Raw genomic sequence first — 17,952 nt, forward strand, 5'->3', positions numbered from 1 at the left:
GCTTCTCCTATCTGTTATATATAATTGTACCTTTCCCTCTACCATTTTCTAATCACCTAATCCTAAATTAGTTCATTTCTGGACTTTTATACTATTTACATATACTGGATCTTGAACTGTATTTAAATAGGCTTAATTAATAAATCATTTTGGATGGGAATACAGCCTTAGCATTGGGGTTTTTTTATTCGTTTGAGTGGGTGAAGAGTATGATTTACAATGCAATCCTATACATGTATATTCATGACAGAGTGGGGATTTTTGAACCCTTATCTCCCAGGTCTTAGTCCGACACTCTAACCACTATACCACACTGGTTTCCTAGAGTACTTCTGCTATGGAGCAGCTGTATAAATTAAATAGGAAAACAAATATGAGGAAAGCAAAATGCCACTTAGAGAAGGATCCAATATATATTCCTTGATGCTTGAATTTGTTTTATTGTGGATTGTTTTATTTAATGTTTCAATGTGTTGCAAACTGCTTTGAGATTTTTTCTTTAAAATAAATAAATAAATCAGTGTGGTGCAAGCAAATTTTTATTCTTAAGGTCTGGCCCAGATAAAAAAAGTTGTGCTTAACTACTATTAAGTCATGTTCATTAAGTTCAAAGGGTTTTCTCTGAATAGAAGATTGGAAACAATTGCAGCCATAGTGGAATTGAGTGTTTAGGTGCAGAGAAGTGGATTTGTAAATGTTCAAATAATTATTTACTACCCCAGTTTGATCTTACACATTTTTGAAAGATGTGGGGAGTTTTCACATGCCTTTCAGCTTCTTATGAATTGTCTGGATTCATGTGCGACCATTGTTAATGAAAGGCAGTAGGGAGGAAACAGAGAAAGTGCTTTGTTGCAAATACAAAAATCTTAAATTCTCAAATTAGGAAAAAGAGGAAAAGCAAAACACACCTTTTTTTTTAACTAAGGAAAACACTTTTTCTACATATATGAATAAAGACCCGGTGCCACCGTTCATTAGGCACACACACACACACACACAAAATTAAAACTTGGCAGATCTTATGTGAATAAACCCAGAATATGGGGTTATGTTATGTGAATAAACCCAGAATATGGGGTCTTCTGGAAGAGCCAGAAGATGATTGACGAAATCTGGAATTGTGCAGCACTTAACCAATTTAAAGCTCTGCAACTGAGGTGGTTTTGGGAAAGGAGAGGCATAGCTGAACACGTCCCTAGGTTGCTTATCAACACAACCAGTTGTTATTTTGCCTTTGAACCCTCAGAACTCAAGCTGACGGTGTGTCTGTTTTAACCCCGAGGAGAGAAACTGCCTCTGCCACCTTCCAGCCCCCTTGAGAGGAAGGGCGCCATGAAGCCGCTGCGGGAGCCTCGGTCTCTCTGAGGGCGAAGGGGCTGCTCGTCTGAGGAAGACGGAGGGTCGCCGCCGCGGCCAGCAGGCGCCTGCTCCGACCCGAGCAGGCCACGGGGCCGCCGCTCCGCGCAAGGCGAAGAGGAGGAGGGAGCCGAGAAGGAGGTGGAGGCTGCCGAAACCTCCTCCATCCGGAGGCTTGTTCAAACGTCTCCCCAACCCTGAAGCCAGAAGCGGCCTTGAAGCTTTCGCGGGTTCATCCCGCCCCCTCGCATAGAGCCAGGAATCCGCACGGCGGGAAAAACGGTTGAACGGGCTGATCCATTTCAGCCAGCAGAGGGAGGGGAGGGGAAGGTTGGGAGTTATTGTTACTGTCAACGACAGTAAAGACACCGAGTACACCTCACCTACATCCACGCAACTCTGGTTTCCTTTTTTAAGGGGATTTCCCGACCACTCTCCACATGGAGAGCATTGCAAAATAATACTGTGATCCCTCCTCCACCCCGCGTGCAGGTTTAAGGTGGTACGGTCCATCCCTATAGAGGCTTCAGCGCCGCACAGGGACGGCGGGGTCCCCCAATGCCTTTGCCTTAGTGTCGGCCAGTGGTTCGTTAAGTGCGGCAGCGCCTGCTTCTCCCTTTGACCGACTGTCATTTATTCCTGCCTCATAGGCCTAACAGCATGCGGCCTTCCCTTTATGTATGAAGAACAGGGACGCGGACTTAGAAAAAATATTGGGGGGGGGGCCCGGGAAAGCTCATGAATAATAAATAAGCTCATGAATATGCAAATAAAGTGGCTCCAGCCCTAAATAGGGCAAGCCACGCCCCCCCAGCCAGCCGATTGGCTGGCTGGGAGGTGTGGCCAGTCGGAATCCCCTGTTCTCGCGGGATTTCCGGCAGTGCCTCCGATTAGGGCGCGCGGCTGGCTGGCTGGCGAAGGAGCAGGTGAGGAGGAGGCGGGGGACGGCGGCGGCGCTCTGCTGGAAGGGCGCCCGCCCGAGATTATTGGGGGGGCTGAGCCCCCCCAAAATTTTTTTTGAGGGGGCTCCAGCCCCCTCAAGCCCCATGGAGTCGGCGCCTATGATGAAGAAAACTCGTTATGTTCTAAAGCAGTGTTTCCCAACCACTGTTCCGCGGCACACTAGTGTGCCGCGAGATGTTGCCTGGTGTGCCGCGGGAAAAATTTAAAAATTTGATTTTTTTTTTTAAAGTCAAATTTCCGATTGGGGCGCCGTCACTAGATGACCCCTGGGGTTCCCTCCCTCCCTCCCTGCGCCTCCCTCCTCCTCCTCCTCCGGGGAGGCCCTTCCTGGCTCTCGGCCAAGGCTTGGCGGCTGCCACTCACTCACTCGCTCGCCCACTCGTCCCTCCATCCCTGCACCCGGCCTCTCCCCCTCCGTCCCCAGCGCGGGGGCTGCCGGGATCCGTAGTCCCCTTGCCCTTGGGCTCCGCGCCCGCGTGGGGTGCGCGAACTACGTTTCCCAGCGTGGCCTGGCGGGCCAGGCATTTTGTTTGAAGCGCTCTTCTCCCGGCCATGGAATGAGCGCAGCGGTGGCCGGGCGGGCAGGGGCTCTTCCGCGCAGACCCCGCGCAGCCTGCCTGCGCCCCCGCGGAGATCGGGCGGCAGGATGGAGCCCGGGGATCCCCGCGGAGGCGGAGCGGCGGAGGCTGAGGCTGCCCCCCAGGTAGGGCTGCGTCGGGGTTTTTTTTATTTTTGCAATGCTGCATCCGCGCCGGAGGGGACGCATCGGACCGCGGGGAGACCCCTTGGTGGGCGTGCAAGGCAATGCATGCGTGCAGGCGTTGCATGGAGTGCAGTGCAATGCAATGGCAACGCGGCGCCCTGCATGCATGCATGCAACTTCCACCGGCGCTCCGGACTTGGCAGGTGAGGGGGGTCCCCAGTGGGCGGCAGAGAGAGCCGGGAGGGCGAAGGGGAGCCGGGGGGAGCAGCGCTGTTCCCCGAGCCGAGCCCGGGGGGAAACTTCGGCGTCGTTGCGCCGGGTGTTGGAAGCGGAGGCTGGCGGGGGCCCCTCACCTGCAAAACCTGGTCGCCTCTCATATGTTTCATGCATTGCATTCATCGCCCGCTTTCTCCTCCAAGGAGCTCCCGGGGGTGCGTGTGGTTCTCCCCGTGTTATCCTCGCAACAACAGCCCTGCGAGGTGGGTCAGGCGTGTGGCCCAAGGGAGCACCCAGGGATTGTCCTGGCCAGGTGGGGTGATTTGAACCCTGCTCTCTGCCCGGTCTTCGTCCTCATTTAGCCCCCACATGTGCATGACTGTGCATGACTGAGGTTTTCCCCCCTCGTCTTGGCTATGGTGTGAGTCTGTGCTGTTAATTAATGGGGTTCTGCCTTCAGAGAAGATGAGCCAGCCCTCAAGGAGGTGATTATGTAATTTGCTAGCAATTCATGTCCCTCCCGGCGTGACGCTGCGCGCTGACGTCACGGGGCTGTAATGGTGGTGTGCCTCGAGATTTTTTTCATGAAACAAGTGTGCCTTTGCCCAAAAAAGGTTGGGAAACACTGTTCTAAAGGTTACAGGACAACGCATGTATAAGTAAAAAAATTGGTGGAAATTGTAGCCCAACATTTGGAAGGCAGCATGTCAGCTGTCCCCAACTTAGGGAATGGCCCACAAAGTAATTTTCCATTCCCTCGTCTATCTGCAGCCCCCTCCCCAAAAAACTTCTGAGTAATTTCTTTATGACCATCTGCAGAATGTGGCTAGGGAAAACTGTCTTAAAACACAAGTTTGTGCAAGTTTCCTATGCTCGCTCCTTTTCCAACAGCCCCAGCTTTCACTCCAAATCGTTCTATCTTCCAGATTTGGGGGTGGGGGGCTCAAGTGGCTGCAGGGGAAAGACCAGGAAATTTCCTTCCATGAACTTCCTGTAGTTTCACTAAGCAAAATACACTTTAAACCTAATTTACACTACAGTATTTGCTTGAAGCCTACTAATCTGACACTGTTAGAAAGGCAGGGGGGGGGGATGCGGATAGGGGCTTGAGTTTATGAAGAACGTTAGCATAAATTCAAGCTAAAGATCTAGCAAACCAGCCAAGGAGAAGCTGTGATGAACAGAGAAAAATTTTGTATAGTGGCACATCGGGTTAGACGCTTCAGGTTACAGACTCTGCTAACCCAGAAATAGTACCTCAGGTTAAGAACTTTGCTCCAGGATGAGAACAGAAATCGTGCTGCGGCAGCAGGAGGCCCCATTAGCTGAAGTGGTGCTTCAGGTTAAGAACAGTTTCAGGTTAAGAACGGACCTCCAGAACAAATTAAGTTCTTAACCCGAGGTACCACTGTACTGCAGTAGGGATGGTATATATGCATTAGAGATAGTGGTTAGGTATTTCAGTCATAAGCATTGGCCTTTCTGCCCTCAAAGCAGGTTTAACATTTCTTTTTTCCCTTCAGGATACTCAGGATACATTGTGTCTCAAAGGGGTTCTCATTTCTTCAACACATGTAGAGATTTTTAGCACCACTGCCCTTTATCTGTATTACTACCAAAATGTCTGGCTTTCACTTCAAATCTAAAATATCAATGATGCAGCCAATGTAACAGGTGTTAATGTCCCCTTGTGCAACAAGACTTGTCTCTCATCCTGCTCAACCCTACATCTTCTCTGGAGATTTTAGAGGGCCTGCAAGTGAGAGGAGAGATATCCTATAGGGATGATTTGGGAGAGCACAGGGAAAGAAAGCCTCATTGGAGGCGTGCTAATTGAACAACTTCGGGGGATACAACCTGCCCTATTTCCAGTTCTGATGTACACTATTCAGAAGCAGTTCCAAGGATGCAACCATAATATTCAATTAAGAGCCAACTGGATAAAAGCCAAAGGTCCATCTAACCCAGTATTGCTCTCGTGGTGTGCAGGTGCCTCTTCGCCCACAAGCAGACCTGAAAGCATTAGAACTTTCCTCACTTGTAATCCACAGCAACTCTATTCAAAAGCATACCACCTCAGACTGTGGAAGCAGAACATAGCCTTACTCCACCCATGCATTGGTCTAATCCTGTTTTAAAGCTATCCAAGTTAGCAGGCATCACTACATCTTGTGGGTGCGATTTCAACAATTTAACTATGTACTGTGTGAAATTATTTTGTCCTTCCTCAAGTTCTACTACTGCTAGAAAGGGAGACAACTACCACTCTTGTACACTTTCTTCACAAAATGCGTAATTTTGTACACTTCCATCAATGGCCTCTCTTGCTTACTTTTTCTTAAACAGACAACCCCAAATGTCATAACCAGTCGGAAACAATTTTTTCACAAAATGACTTGGCAACAAGAAAAGTACAAACAGCACTGTATCCAACGGACCATTAGTACTTCAAGTAGTTACTTCATAATTAGCTTTAATTTATTTGAAGCAGAATCCCATTTCATACTCAGAAGATTTCAGCCAAGTTACAAATGCACAATTGTGACAAATGTGAAATGGAAGCACTTCTAAGAGTTCCAGTGGAAGCAGATAATTCATCCTGCAGAAAGTAATATTCTTCTATAGCTTTATTCTTGACTATATACAACCATTTGAAGTGCTACTGAAACTGGGCTTCAAGCCACAGTTACAATAAATACATTAGAGCAAAGGAACAAATTCTAAAATTCAGCAAGGCCATTAGTTCAAAACAAGTTAATGGTAATTAATCTTCACTGAATGTCACTAGTAGAAAGCAGTTGTCAAAGTACCATAAAATTTCTAGTTATGTAAAACTAGAACATGTGATTGAAATTGGATAAAAAAGTGTAGCAGTCAGATCCTAAACAGGAACTCAAGTGCATAAAGTGTCACTGGCATTAGCAAGTCAATTTCTTTTGATAGAAACAGTGCTTAGGACAATTCACTGACCAGTACATGCTGTCACCAAGATGAGTGAATGATTGTGTCATAAATATCAAGTCACACAATTCAAGTATTCTTCTATTGTGTCTAGTACAGTATATTTCAAAGTAGCATGACTGGAATGGAGCCCGGAGGCAAACATATTTAAATACATTTAAACATATGTCTACATCTGTTATTGAGAACCTCAAGCACATGTAACACTCAGTTTATTTACTTTGGATACAATCCAGATACAAAATGACAGTGCTTACAGTAAAGTGGTAATTTATCATGTAAACACATTTAGAAATGTCTTTTGACAGAAAATTCAAAGCAGCTGAGTATGGCAAAATTGTACACATCAAAACCTAGCTTACAAGTTCTGGCTGCACATTTATTCTTTGAAGAACCTCTTCAGGCATACAAAACACAGGATTCACAGGCTTAATTTGTTCTTCTCCCAGTAATGATAGTCCAGCAATTCCAAATAAGGTATGGAATGGATCCACCTACAACATATCAAGGTGCATATTAAATACACAAGGAGGTTTTTACATGGTTTCACACTTTTAAAAGGTTAGTGGGTGTGCATTAATAGATTTTAAAATTTAAATAAGGCAGAAAGCTGCAATAAGATATTTTACTGTCTAACTTCTCTCAAATTCCAAATAAACTGTGAGATTAAAGTTAACTGTTTGAATTTATAGGCAACTGATACCCAGATTGCAATAGCCTAGAAGCCAGCCAAAAATTCCAATAGCTCTGTTGCTTCATTTAATTGACATGTGCTTATCAAGAACCACTTAAAAGGCTCTACGGCAGAAGAGACAGGGAAAGCACTTCCTCTGTAGCAAGATGCCCATGCATACTCAATAATGAAACACCTTCTAGTGACAACCCTTGTACAGAGTTTCATTTCAGAGGATCCTGTGGCCTTTAGATGAGATGATTATAGATCTCCGAGAGACTGACAGAGGGAGGACCTAAAAAGTATCCATGTACGGTGCATGAAGCCTTTTGGATCTCATTTTGGCCCAATATTTTGAATATATTTTATTAGCTATATCCTATACAGAACACCACCACCCCCCCCGCAAGTAGTAATCTATTAAATATCACCTGGGCCTGGGCCTAAATCAGCTCAACTTCTGATATGAAATTGTATCAGTTGCCTTATCTTCTTGAGTAATCTACTACATCTGTTTTTGTAGAATATGGATCCCTTTAAAGATCCTCAAATTTTGCCTTATCAGTTTAGAAATGTCAAACATACATAGTGTTTATTTCAGGGGTCGCCAACGCAACACCTGTACCTTGGTTGTCATACACCTTGGTATTCGTATGTTTTGGCTTCCAAACAATCGAAACCCAGAAGTGAGTGTTCCGGTTTTCGAACATTCTTTTGGAAGCCGAATGTCCAATGCAGCTTCCGCTATGGCTTCCGGCGTGACTGCGCAATCGGGAGTCGTGCCTTGGATTCCGAACGTTTCAGAAGTTGAACGGACTGCCAGAATGCATTTTGTTTGAAAACCAAGGTACTATTGTAGTTTAATAGTGCCTCTGAGGTCTTTCCTTGGTACCCACAAAACACCCAAGTTCTGCCTCCCCCCACATTGCCCCCTGCTCGTGAGGGTGCGGGTGGCTACTTTTATTCCTTGAAAGGTACATCAAGATGAAGTTAGGAGAGTGACACTCTTTTCTACTTTATCTTCCAAGTGTATGTGCTTTTCAAGGCTTAAGATTGCTTATCAAATCAATCTTCTGATTCAGTAGAATCAAAGTACACATGCACACACACCGTTGCTGTGTGTCTGTGAGAACAGGCAACACAAGAGGTGATGAAAGGGGGTAGTACCCCCCAGCACTCCCTCAAAAATTCAAATTGTGCCCACCAGCTGGAAAACGTTGGCAAACACTGGTTTAGTTAAATAAAAAGTATTGAAGGTTAGTAACTTGCCATATCTCCTGGCCTGTCAGCAAATCCTCCGGTCTCCTCATCCTGGCAAGCCAAGATAAAACTGCGCAATTTCTCTCTGTCAATCCAGTGCAACCTGCCAATAATCTTCAGGGATGCCAATACCCACCATGAATAACATACATCCGGTAACTAACAAATATAATAATGACAATATAGGTTAGGACAACTGCAATTATAATCTCAAGATCAGGTTAACTGTTGAATGTAGTGAGAAACAACCACATAAAGACACACAGGGTTCTTGTGTAGACAGATTGAAATTAATATATTTAACTTCATTTATTGCATTTGTATACCACCTTTCTGCCAAGACAGCCATCGTGGTTTACAATTTTAAAGTATTAAGACAAATGTTGTAATATGCAAATGCTAAACATGTTGATGAATCTACTCACAAGTGTGACTTAGTGGAATAAAACCCACATATCTTTCAAGAAGTGTATTCAGTTTAGAAGAATTACAACCAATTTTCTTTTTGATTCTATCCTTCCACTGAACGTGCACAGCTAAATTTAAACTGTCCTAAGATACAATGGGCTATGCTTATATTCCTAATTAAGCAGACTAAGATAATGGACTAAAGATATATATAAAAAACCAATACTCAAATCCTGATGTCATGTCATACCCTTAAAAAAAATGTGAAATATTTTGACATCCTATTTTCCACTAGAAATAGAAACATTTCACAATGCTTGCCTATAGCAGTGATGCAAACAAGGACTTTTTGAGTGGCTTGCCTCCATAAGCTCGCATCAAACAGTAAATTGCTAGAAGTGAGAAAGACTAAGGTTCTTATTCATAACCCATCATTACAGTGGGGCCCATAGCTCCAAAGTCTTTTTATTTTAGTGCTGTGACAGAATTGTTTATGTGCATTAAACACCAAGTTTGCCAAACCTGATCCTGAATATAATAGACACATTAACTGTCTTTCAGTGTATTTACTTGCTGCAAGCTAACTTTTGCTGAATTGTACCATTTTTTTAACTGTGCATTTTTAAAAGATTATGAAAGAGCAATCCAATTCTACAGACATTATTCAAAGTTAAAATAGTCTTAATATATTTACCAAAACCACTCTTTAGGAAATCTACTTATGGACTACTGATGCTACTCCCCCACCACAGCTCCCTCCATCTATACAGTATTTTAAATATAAAATGTAAATTAATACCTTCTCTGGCCTTCCATTAAGGCCACCAGATGGCAACTGGCGTTCACAAAGCCACCAGCCTAGCAGGTCAGCGTTTATTTGGTGTAACTGGCCAGTTATGGCTAGGAATCCTGTGCAACAATAGATCTAAAATTACAGATATAAAGTTCATGTCTATTTAAAAATATAGCTACTCAGGTGAAACAAAGGAAGATTACAATGTAGAATCCCAAACAATTGTGCAAAAATGTTTACTTAATAAATTAGTCAGCATCGTTCATTAATAAAATTTTAAATTAAAATTATTTTTTTTAGAGGCTGATTTATCTTACATAACTCCTCATTTGAGACACATCTAGAAATGTGTAGCATACAGCAAGATAATGGACCAGTCTGCATGCAACTTTAAACCATGGCTTAGTTTGATAAGGACAATCCACAACTAGTTTTGAGCTCAAGCACTCTCCCCGTCATACCCTGTCCTTTGGAATGGCCACTTGGAGATCAGAAGCTTCTGCATATTTTAGGTTAAGCGGTTTAGCATTATGTTAGAAAAACAACAACTGTGCTTATAACTGAAATTGGTGAAAACAAGCTAGTTTCATAAACCAATTTCAAACAGACTAAAGTCACTAAAAATTTTGTTTAGATTTGAATGTAACAAAAAACTGCAGTAAATGGAATTGAATGTTTCCAAACATCTACCCGACTTGTGGCAATGCCAGAAGAACGGGAAAGTGAAAGAACTGAGGCTCACCCTTTTAACACCAATATATGTTTAGTGTTACGTGCAAACACAGCCATTGTGCTCATCCACATTGGTGCCCATACCTACGAATACAGAATTTAGCATGAGGGGACAAACACCACTGCAGCACCAACAGGTGGTTCTTTGCTGTTAGTTTTGAACATCGAAGCATGGGTTATTCTGAGGCTCTAGGCACACCACCTTATGTATAGAGGTGTCTTACTTGCCAATCAGATGCCACTATGGGACCTCCAAAGATAATGCAGGTAAGATCCTAATTAGAGTTCCTCCTCCAGCTTAATAATTTAGTTTTATTACAGTTACTTTTGTTTTCAAAGCTGAATATAAAAATACATAAGCTGCTCTATTTTAATACTGGACACCTGAGTTCAGTTTTCTTATTTCAGACTCCAGTTCCTAACCTCCATCCAAATAAATAATGGAAATATTTAGCACCACAGGAACCAGGATAGACATCTCTACAAATCACACCCTTCCTTTCTCCATCCCATTAAGTGCAACATTTACAAACTGTCCTATTTCTAGGCATATTTGGGGGAAATAGTTGCCTGTTGCATTGTATTATACAGAATTTAGGTCATCTTAAATGTTTGCGTATCTGACATTTATGAAGCTGATAAATACTTTAGCTAAAATAACTAAACTGAACAGAAATAGGTTAGTATGTTGATTGGTGTCAACAGGCATTAATAATCTCTTGCAAGGTTTATTTAAGAAGCAGAACTACTTACCTGTCCTGCATGAGATTCAGATCCTGGTCTACAACCAAATCCTCCATCAAAGTTCATACAGGACAACACAAATTCTACTGCTTTGTCCACATCAATTGCATCCAGTTTCCCCTGAAAGGCAGTAAAATCCTTGTAATGTGTTGCCTCCATTTTAATACCAAGGATATTCAACTCCAAACATACTAGTGCTGACCCTGCAATTTACTTCTGTGTGAAAGTTGTTAATGTCTGCAATTTTCACTTGAATGGCATGGGGGGGGGGGGCGAAACGTTTCTTAGAAAATTGGCAGATGAACCTGAGATTCATTTGGTCTCTACAGGTCAATAGACAAGAAAGTATCCCAAACTTATCCCTGCCTACAGCTCCTTACCACTTTGGGGTGTGGAAAAGCTTCCTTTCACAACATATGTCAAGGGAGACAAATATGACATAGATCATGTAATATATTTCTATAGCACAGTACTCTGTTATTTACCAAATTCTTCTTTTTACAAGAAACCTGTCTCTCATATATGAACCGCAGCACACAAAAGCTGGAACAGTGCTATCCTAAGTACACTTTAGATGAGCAAAATAAGGAGGATCACAGAATACTGCACTCTGAAGACCTTGTATATTAGGGTTTTTGGGATAGAAAATATCAAAATGTGATGCTGTACCATTTATTCATTAAAAGACTTTGCTTTTGCCTTTCCACATAATGCCTATGGGTGCTCTTCTAACCTCCTCTCCAATATAACCACATGACTTGGTCAGTACAGAACAACTAACATGTCATGAGTACTTGCTGCCGTTTGCAACTCTGGAAGTATTTCAAGTTGCTAGCTTGCTTGTGATATGCTGGAGAACTTCTTACCTCCTAAAGGAAATAAAGTTTATTTGAAAGTCTTCTTTGCCCACTGTAATTTAAACATGTATTTCAAAATCACGACTGCCACTGATGAAAGGACTCACCAAGAGAGCCAACGTTGCAACAGCACAGAAGGAAAACCTCGTGTCTATTTCTCCTGCAGGAAGAAATAAACTAAGTTTTCATCCTGACAAAGCATTTAAGCAATAATTCAATAAACAAAAAGATGCAAAAAAAGCATTTTAAATGGAATTATTCCCTTGTTCCTATTTTCTAATTCCCCCCAAAGATTACTTTCATTAAGTATTTGTTATGCAGCATCACAAAAACAATTCTGTAGTGAAATGGAGTAACCTCCCAAGTTATTTTCATTGTAAAGCCTTTCAATAAGCATATCAGCACTTTCTTAAACACTAGTAAAGTACTAGCTTGATCTGCTTGTAGATAAATCAATAAGGTGCAAATTATGGGATCTTAAAAGCATTAAAGGTGCAACAATATTATTCTCAGATCTCAGAGTAATTCTAGAGCTAAAATGTTGACAGACATCAACTTTATTGTCAGATATATACAAAAAATCATCACAGATCTGAGAAGCTACTGAATCAGTAAAAATGGATATGGGAGTACGATTCACAACCCCTCTAAAACTGAACTTTCACACTGAGGAGGCTTGTGCACGACACAAAAGGAAAGCCAAACATGGCGCTTTGCATCCAATAATGCAAGTTAGAAAATGTTACCCCATATGTCTCCAGCAAACGATCCATCCTCTTTCTGTAGGTTCTTTACATAATCAACAATTTTATTTACATTAACAACCTGGAGACTGTCATAGAGAGTTAGAATCTGAAAAACAAAACCAATCAAATTAAATGTTGGTGTATTTCAGAACTACTTCAAATTGTTTTCAAATATTTGCTATTTCAAACTCCACCCCAAACATCATGAAAAGAATTAACTTTTTTATTGCTACATTGTTTTCCCTTCGGTGATGTATTCTTCCCCTATTTTCATGAAATATTCTCAGGTCTCAGAGTAATTCTAGAGCTATGTGTTAAAAACCACATCAACTTTAGATTCAGATAAAGATGTCAAATCTCATCACTGACCCAAGCAGCCGTGTTCATGCTTTTATTGCACAAAATGTGTCAAACTGTGCCCACTACCCATCCTAATTTCTGGCCTTCAAGCTGAACCAAGTGTTTCAGTATTTGTAGAAAAGGCCTGCGATAACATTGCTTTTTAGCCAGCTACAGATGAAGCTTCACCAAAAGAAACCTCAAGTAATTAAGTTGCATCTCCGAAACAGGATGGACCCACACTGGTATTATTTAATTTTCCTACAATATAATCAATATTATAGCCTCAGAAAGTTCACCATTAGTAAAGATAAATTAAGTCACTAAACCAATGCTATTACTCATGAGCTTACCTGGACAGCGCTAAGTGTGTATAATAGGTGAGGATCATGACCTATACTGGCACTTATGCCACCACATTCACGCTGGCACGATTTGATAAATGCCAGAATTTCTTCTTTGCTCATCCGATGCAGCTGCCCCATGAGATCCATCACAGTCAGTCCCCAATAGACACCACTCATTCGTAAATATTCTGACATACAGTATTCCTAAAAAAAAGTATAACGGATTAGTTCCTAAAGTGATATAGTATAAAACTGACGTAACTTCCCATTTAGTAGTTTCAGAAATCCCCCAAACACCAAGCTGCTTGATTTCATTCCCTTTAAAAACAGTTTTAAACGGCCAGTTTTAAATTGCCTCTTATTTTTATACTCACTTTTAGCACCAATCCAGCACAAGGCCTTGCTAGAGAAGGCTCCCTATATCTGTTTATGGCTCATATTTGTAAATGACCATTTTAAAATCAAGGGAGATGTGTACTTAGTTCTAAGAACTAAATTTTTTTAAGTGAAGTGCTTATAAATGTTTTGATCTATAAATTGCTTTGAGTGTCAAAGCACAATACAACAGCTTTCAACCTCTGCAGCAGCAAAAGAAATATGGATGCTACATAACACAGAAGTACTTACTACACATTTATTGCTCAAACTTTTCCAATCACTTAAAAGGCCTCAACTCTCTCCTATCTCCAACTTGAATAAAAAAAACCAAGTTGCCCTTCATGCTAATGTTTGCAGATAGGACACTGGATAGTTGCACTACGATCAATTTAACATGGTTCTCCCTTGAGAGGCTTTCAATCATTACAACAGATTCATATCAAGATTAGAACAATTTATAAAATAATACTGTGAACTTGGCTCTTAATATTTGCTTAAATTCCAACAAGTGGAGGTTTCAGAATAGCTGCCTAAATATTTACTGGCTTGGTGTGCACAAAATTGTAAACTATGGTTTGTTCTCATCTTGTTCTTGTGGTCTGTTTGGAGGGAAACAGACTATGGATGCTAGGTTTGCATGCAATGCCTACACTCATTTCCTCGTGGTAAAGCAAAATGTGGTGGGCAGACACAATTTGAACAGTATGCACAAGCACACTTGCTCATTCCCAGTAAGCCAGTTTGCTTAATTCTGATTTACTGTTTTATGCAAACTACACCACAGAATATATAATCCACTGTAGCTGCCTTCCTATAAACACCTGACAGTCCCATTGAACTAAGGTGGGTTTACTTCTTTGTAGACATGTATAAGTTTGCCAGATTCAGCACAAGTGCAATACATTTTTTTCACATTCAAAAATCAACTTAAATAAACGTTTCTTAGGTCTCAGATCAATAAGTATATCTTCAACTTTGTAGTCAGATAATACATGCCAGGTTACATCACCGACCTAGAGAAACCATTTGCACTTTATGTCACAAATAAACCTACTCTTTTACTCAATATATTAATAGTCATATGAACCATACTGTAATAAAAGAATAAAAAATGCTACTAAGCTTATATTACGGTACTCACATAATCATCTTTCTTTGTTCCATAAGCTGCTATGTAGTCCGCATGTTTTTCTAACAATAATGAAGTTGGTGCATCATTTTTTATTATGACATCTTTTTGTGGCGTTCCCTTAAAAATAATATGATAAAATTATTTTCACATTTCCCCCTAAATCTGATTGCATGTAACATGTCAGACATAAAACGAATTAAACAAATGGCAGAACTGATGTGTACATACACTTCAGGAATTTATCAAAATCCTTCATATAGTTTGTTTCTTTGGTTTTGTTGTAAAGAAATGCTACTGTACCTACGCAATTGGCTATAAAGGTTTCAGTACACTATGTAAGCATTTATGCCTCTCAAACAGATTTTCCAAGTGATGTTCTGGCACTTTTCTAGAAAAATAGCACTGTATATATCATAAATAAAATGAATTCTCATAATTAATGCTTAGTATAGGCAGAATAAAAAAAGAATGGGGAGTATTTAGGAAAAGCTATTCTAATTTCTAATTCTAGGAGCAGGGATTACCCTGTGTTACATCTTCTTGACTACATGTTCCCCAACATAAATTAGAAACGTGAAATTCAGCAATAATACCAAAGTGCTGATTCATAGGCAATGTACATTCACCTCTATCATGCTTACACAACATGGAGAATTTGGCAACTACAAACATATGCAAAGTCAGACTTTGTATTTCTTTGTACTAACCAATATATATATATTTTTAGAACAAGGCATCCACTTTTATTTATACAACATCAAAAATCGCTACAAACTATGCAAAACCTTAAAAAGACAAATTTTCCCAAAAGAACAAAGTAGATGGAAGGGGTGTGTAAAGAAAGAAGAAAATAAAGATACAGAAGAGTAAGACCCTGAAAACATTTGAAAATAATTGCAAAAAGCTTACAAGTTTAATGAGGAGCTGAAAAAGAATTTACGCTAATTAAATGGGCAATGTAAAATTGAAACATATACCTGATCTCTAAACATAAACCAAATCTATAAGGTTTTGGGTCTCCAAAAGTCCTCTCAGATGCCATTCCCTTTATTGCTGTTTTAAGGAACTCTGGAATCCAACACAGAGCATTTCACACATCCATGAAGCATTCCACTTATGTGAGAACAAAGAACCCATGTGGCTTCAGGGTGGGGTGGGTTTAGGAAAGGGGGTGGTAGCAGTTCATATATACTTAGGGACTGGTAGCTTGTGGATCTGCTAAAGCAGTGAAAAAAGAATCTGTTACTCTCATCTAGGCCAAAACAGCTTTGCAAAACAGCCTACCAGAAAAAAGCCAGTCTGCACCAGTCATCTGGGACTAGAGTTGGAAGGCAGCACTCTGGCCTCTACCAAGATCCAGGAGACCAAGGGCCACTGAGAGGTTATACCCAGTTCCCAGAAGAAAGTTTTGGTCAACCAGGCTCCGTCTATCAGCCACTTTCCCCCAAGCTTTCTTTCCATTTTCTTCCCAATGCTCTTCTCTATCATGTCTATTAGAGCATGTGCCTGTGGGCAAGGGCATTCTTTTACTATATAAAGTCTCTCAGAAAATGTTAATGCACTTTATAAGCATTAAATAATAAAGTACAGTTTAAAACTACAATCTTGATTATTATTTTTTTAAAGTTCCAGGAAATCCTACCACAGCTGAAGAAGACATTCGCTCTCAAATGCTAACAGAAACAGCTTTGCGATAGCCTACCAAAATTCAAAGTACTATTCCACGCTGCCTATTTTTTAGCAACTAATAAACCCCCACATTCTGTTGCTTAAAATGACGTGCCTTTGGTTACATTGCAATCTATATCCTATGCTGCGTAATATGTCGCTTTAAAATAAAGAGCAATTCTACATTAAAAAAAGAAAAGCACCACTTGGTGCAGTTATTCGCTTCTTAAACAGGCGATGTTTTACTATGGCGGCCGAGCCCGCAGCCCTCCTGCCTGCAACCCGCACAGCCCTTTACCGCCAGTGATCAAGGGAAGAGTGCCCGCAACCCTTTGATACCATCCATAGTAATCCCATTACAAAAACCTTTGCTTGGAGAGAGAGGAGACGAAGCGAGGCCACGCCACGTGCACGGCTCCCAGCACGCGACCCTCCATGGCTCCACCAGCGAGATTCTGAAAGAGCCACGTGACTCTCCCTCGGGGGCGCCGCGCGCAGGTTCTGAAGGGCGGGCACGTCCCTATCCAGCTCTTAGGCCGCAGACGGGCCAACAGCTTGATTGGCGGACCGAGTGACCAATCATCGCCCAACCCATCGTTCACTAGACTCAGCTATTCCTTCGCAGGCTCTATTAACCTCCCTCCCCCTCCCCCCCCACGCCAGACCGTCTACCGAAAACCCGACGGAGCTCGTCTGCTACGTGGGCACGACCGACTCGTTTCCCCCTCACAGCTCGCGGAACTGGGATGGCGGGCTGAAGGGAGTTGTAGCGCGAGAGAGGAAACCGCCCTCGCGTGAGAGAGGACGAAGGAAAACGCGACTTGCTACTCACCATGTTGGCACATCTGCGGGACTCAGCCCTACGCCCAGCGCGCACGCGCTCCCTCGGCCGGAAGAGAATGCCATTTCCGGCTCGAGGACCCCCAATATAGCTGTCTTTGTGATGCCTGCAGTGATGTTCGTAAATGTATGAGGCGCTACTTATGGCCCACGTTATTAACAGCCGGGGGGGGGGGTTGCCGTTTAAAATGGCAAGGCTTTCCCCTCTCCCCCCTGAATAGGTACTAGCGTTTTCTCCCCTTCTCTTTTTATTGCTTTCAGTATTTATTGCTTTTTGCAGTAGATACTGAACGCGGAAGGAGACGAATGGGGACATTTGTCCTGGGTGATTTTTTTTCCACAGGAACGACATGGGCTCTATCAAGCCCCATATTCACGCGATCAGAAAAACACGTTGACCTTTGGGGATTGTGCCATCATAACCCAAACTATTCCTAATTTGATGCCTGTTTGCGCTGAGCTGTGGGGTGGAAGTGTTTCCTTGGGGCAGCACAAAGGCATCCCTGGAAAGTCGCAAGACAACTAAAAAAGGGACCCTGGCTGCCTGTGAACACTTGCCCTATGCATAAATATGTAGAAAAAGGAAAGAAACTTTTGAAACAGATACTGTAATTCTATTACGCATTTTCTTACTTAAATGTTTTGCTCTCTCAAAATTATCAATGTTGGTTTCTTATAAAAGTTAGGTGTTTTAAAATGATTTGTGAGAGTAGATTGCCTTTGATGAAAAGGTCCAAAATAGCTAGTCAGGGACTAGTACAGGCAAGGTGTTGTATTCAAAGAGTATTTTGATTTATTGAAATGGCAGAGCTTTCAAGAAGTCTTTTTTAAAC

General features: G+C 41.9%; 2 protein-coding genes across 8 annotated transcripts in view; both read right to left on the reverse strand.

Annotated features, from left to right (window-relative positions):
- Window positions 1–2,025, reverse strand: part of MSH4 (mutS homolog 4) — a 33,973-nt gene extending 31,948 nt beyond the window's left edge. For 2 of the 6 annotated variants that reach the window (XM_082227230.1, XM_082227229.1), the window contains exon 1: window positions 1,307–2,021. In XM_082227230.1, coding sequence (XP_082083356.1) covers window positions 1,307–1,992 — 686 coding nt within the window. In that variant the 5' untranslated portion in view covers window positions 1,993–2,021. Of the gene's footprint in view, window positions 1–1,306 lie in introns of all 6 variants that reach the window. The other 4 variants (XM_082227234.1, XM_082227232.1, XM_082227233.1 and 1 more) reach the window with 3 other exon arrangements.
- Window positions 2,026–5,697: 3,672 nt separating this feature from the next.
- RABGGTB (Rab geranylgeranyltransferase subunit beta) lies at window positions 5,698–17,332 on the reverse strand. 2 transcript variants are annotated; one of them, XM_082227307.1, is made up of 9 exons: window positions 17,112–17,332; window positions 14,621–14,728; window positions 13,108–13,305; window positions 12,416–12,521; window positions 11,777–11,829; window positions 10,822–10,932; window positions 9,343–9,468; window positions 8,145–8,294; window positions 5,698–6,696 (listed from the first exon to the last, which is right to left on the reverse strand). In XM_082227307.1, the coding sequence occupies exons 1-9, from the start codon at window positions 17,112–17,114 to the stop codon at window positions 6,556–6,558; spliced, it is 996 nt and encodes a 331-aa protein (XP_082083433.1). In that variant the 5' UTR covers window positions 17,115–17,332; the 3' UTR covers window positions 5,698–6,555. The 2 variants fall into 2 exon arrangements, with proteins under 2 accessions (XP_082083433.1, XP_082083432.1); XM_082227306.1 differs by lacking the exon at window positions 17,112–17,332 and adding an exon at window positions 15,589–16,177.
- Window positions 17,333–17,952: the final 620 nt, after the last annotated feature.

Source organism: Podarcis vaucheri (genome assembly GCF_965113315.1).
Source record: "Podarcis vaucheri genome assembly, chromosome: 6".
Lineage (NCBI taxonomy): Eukaryota > Metazoa > Chordata > Lepidosauria > Squamata > Lacertidae > Podarcis > Podarcis vaucheri.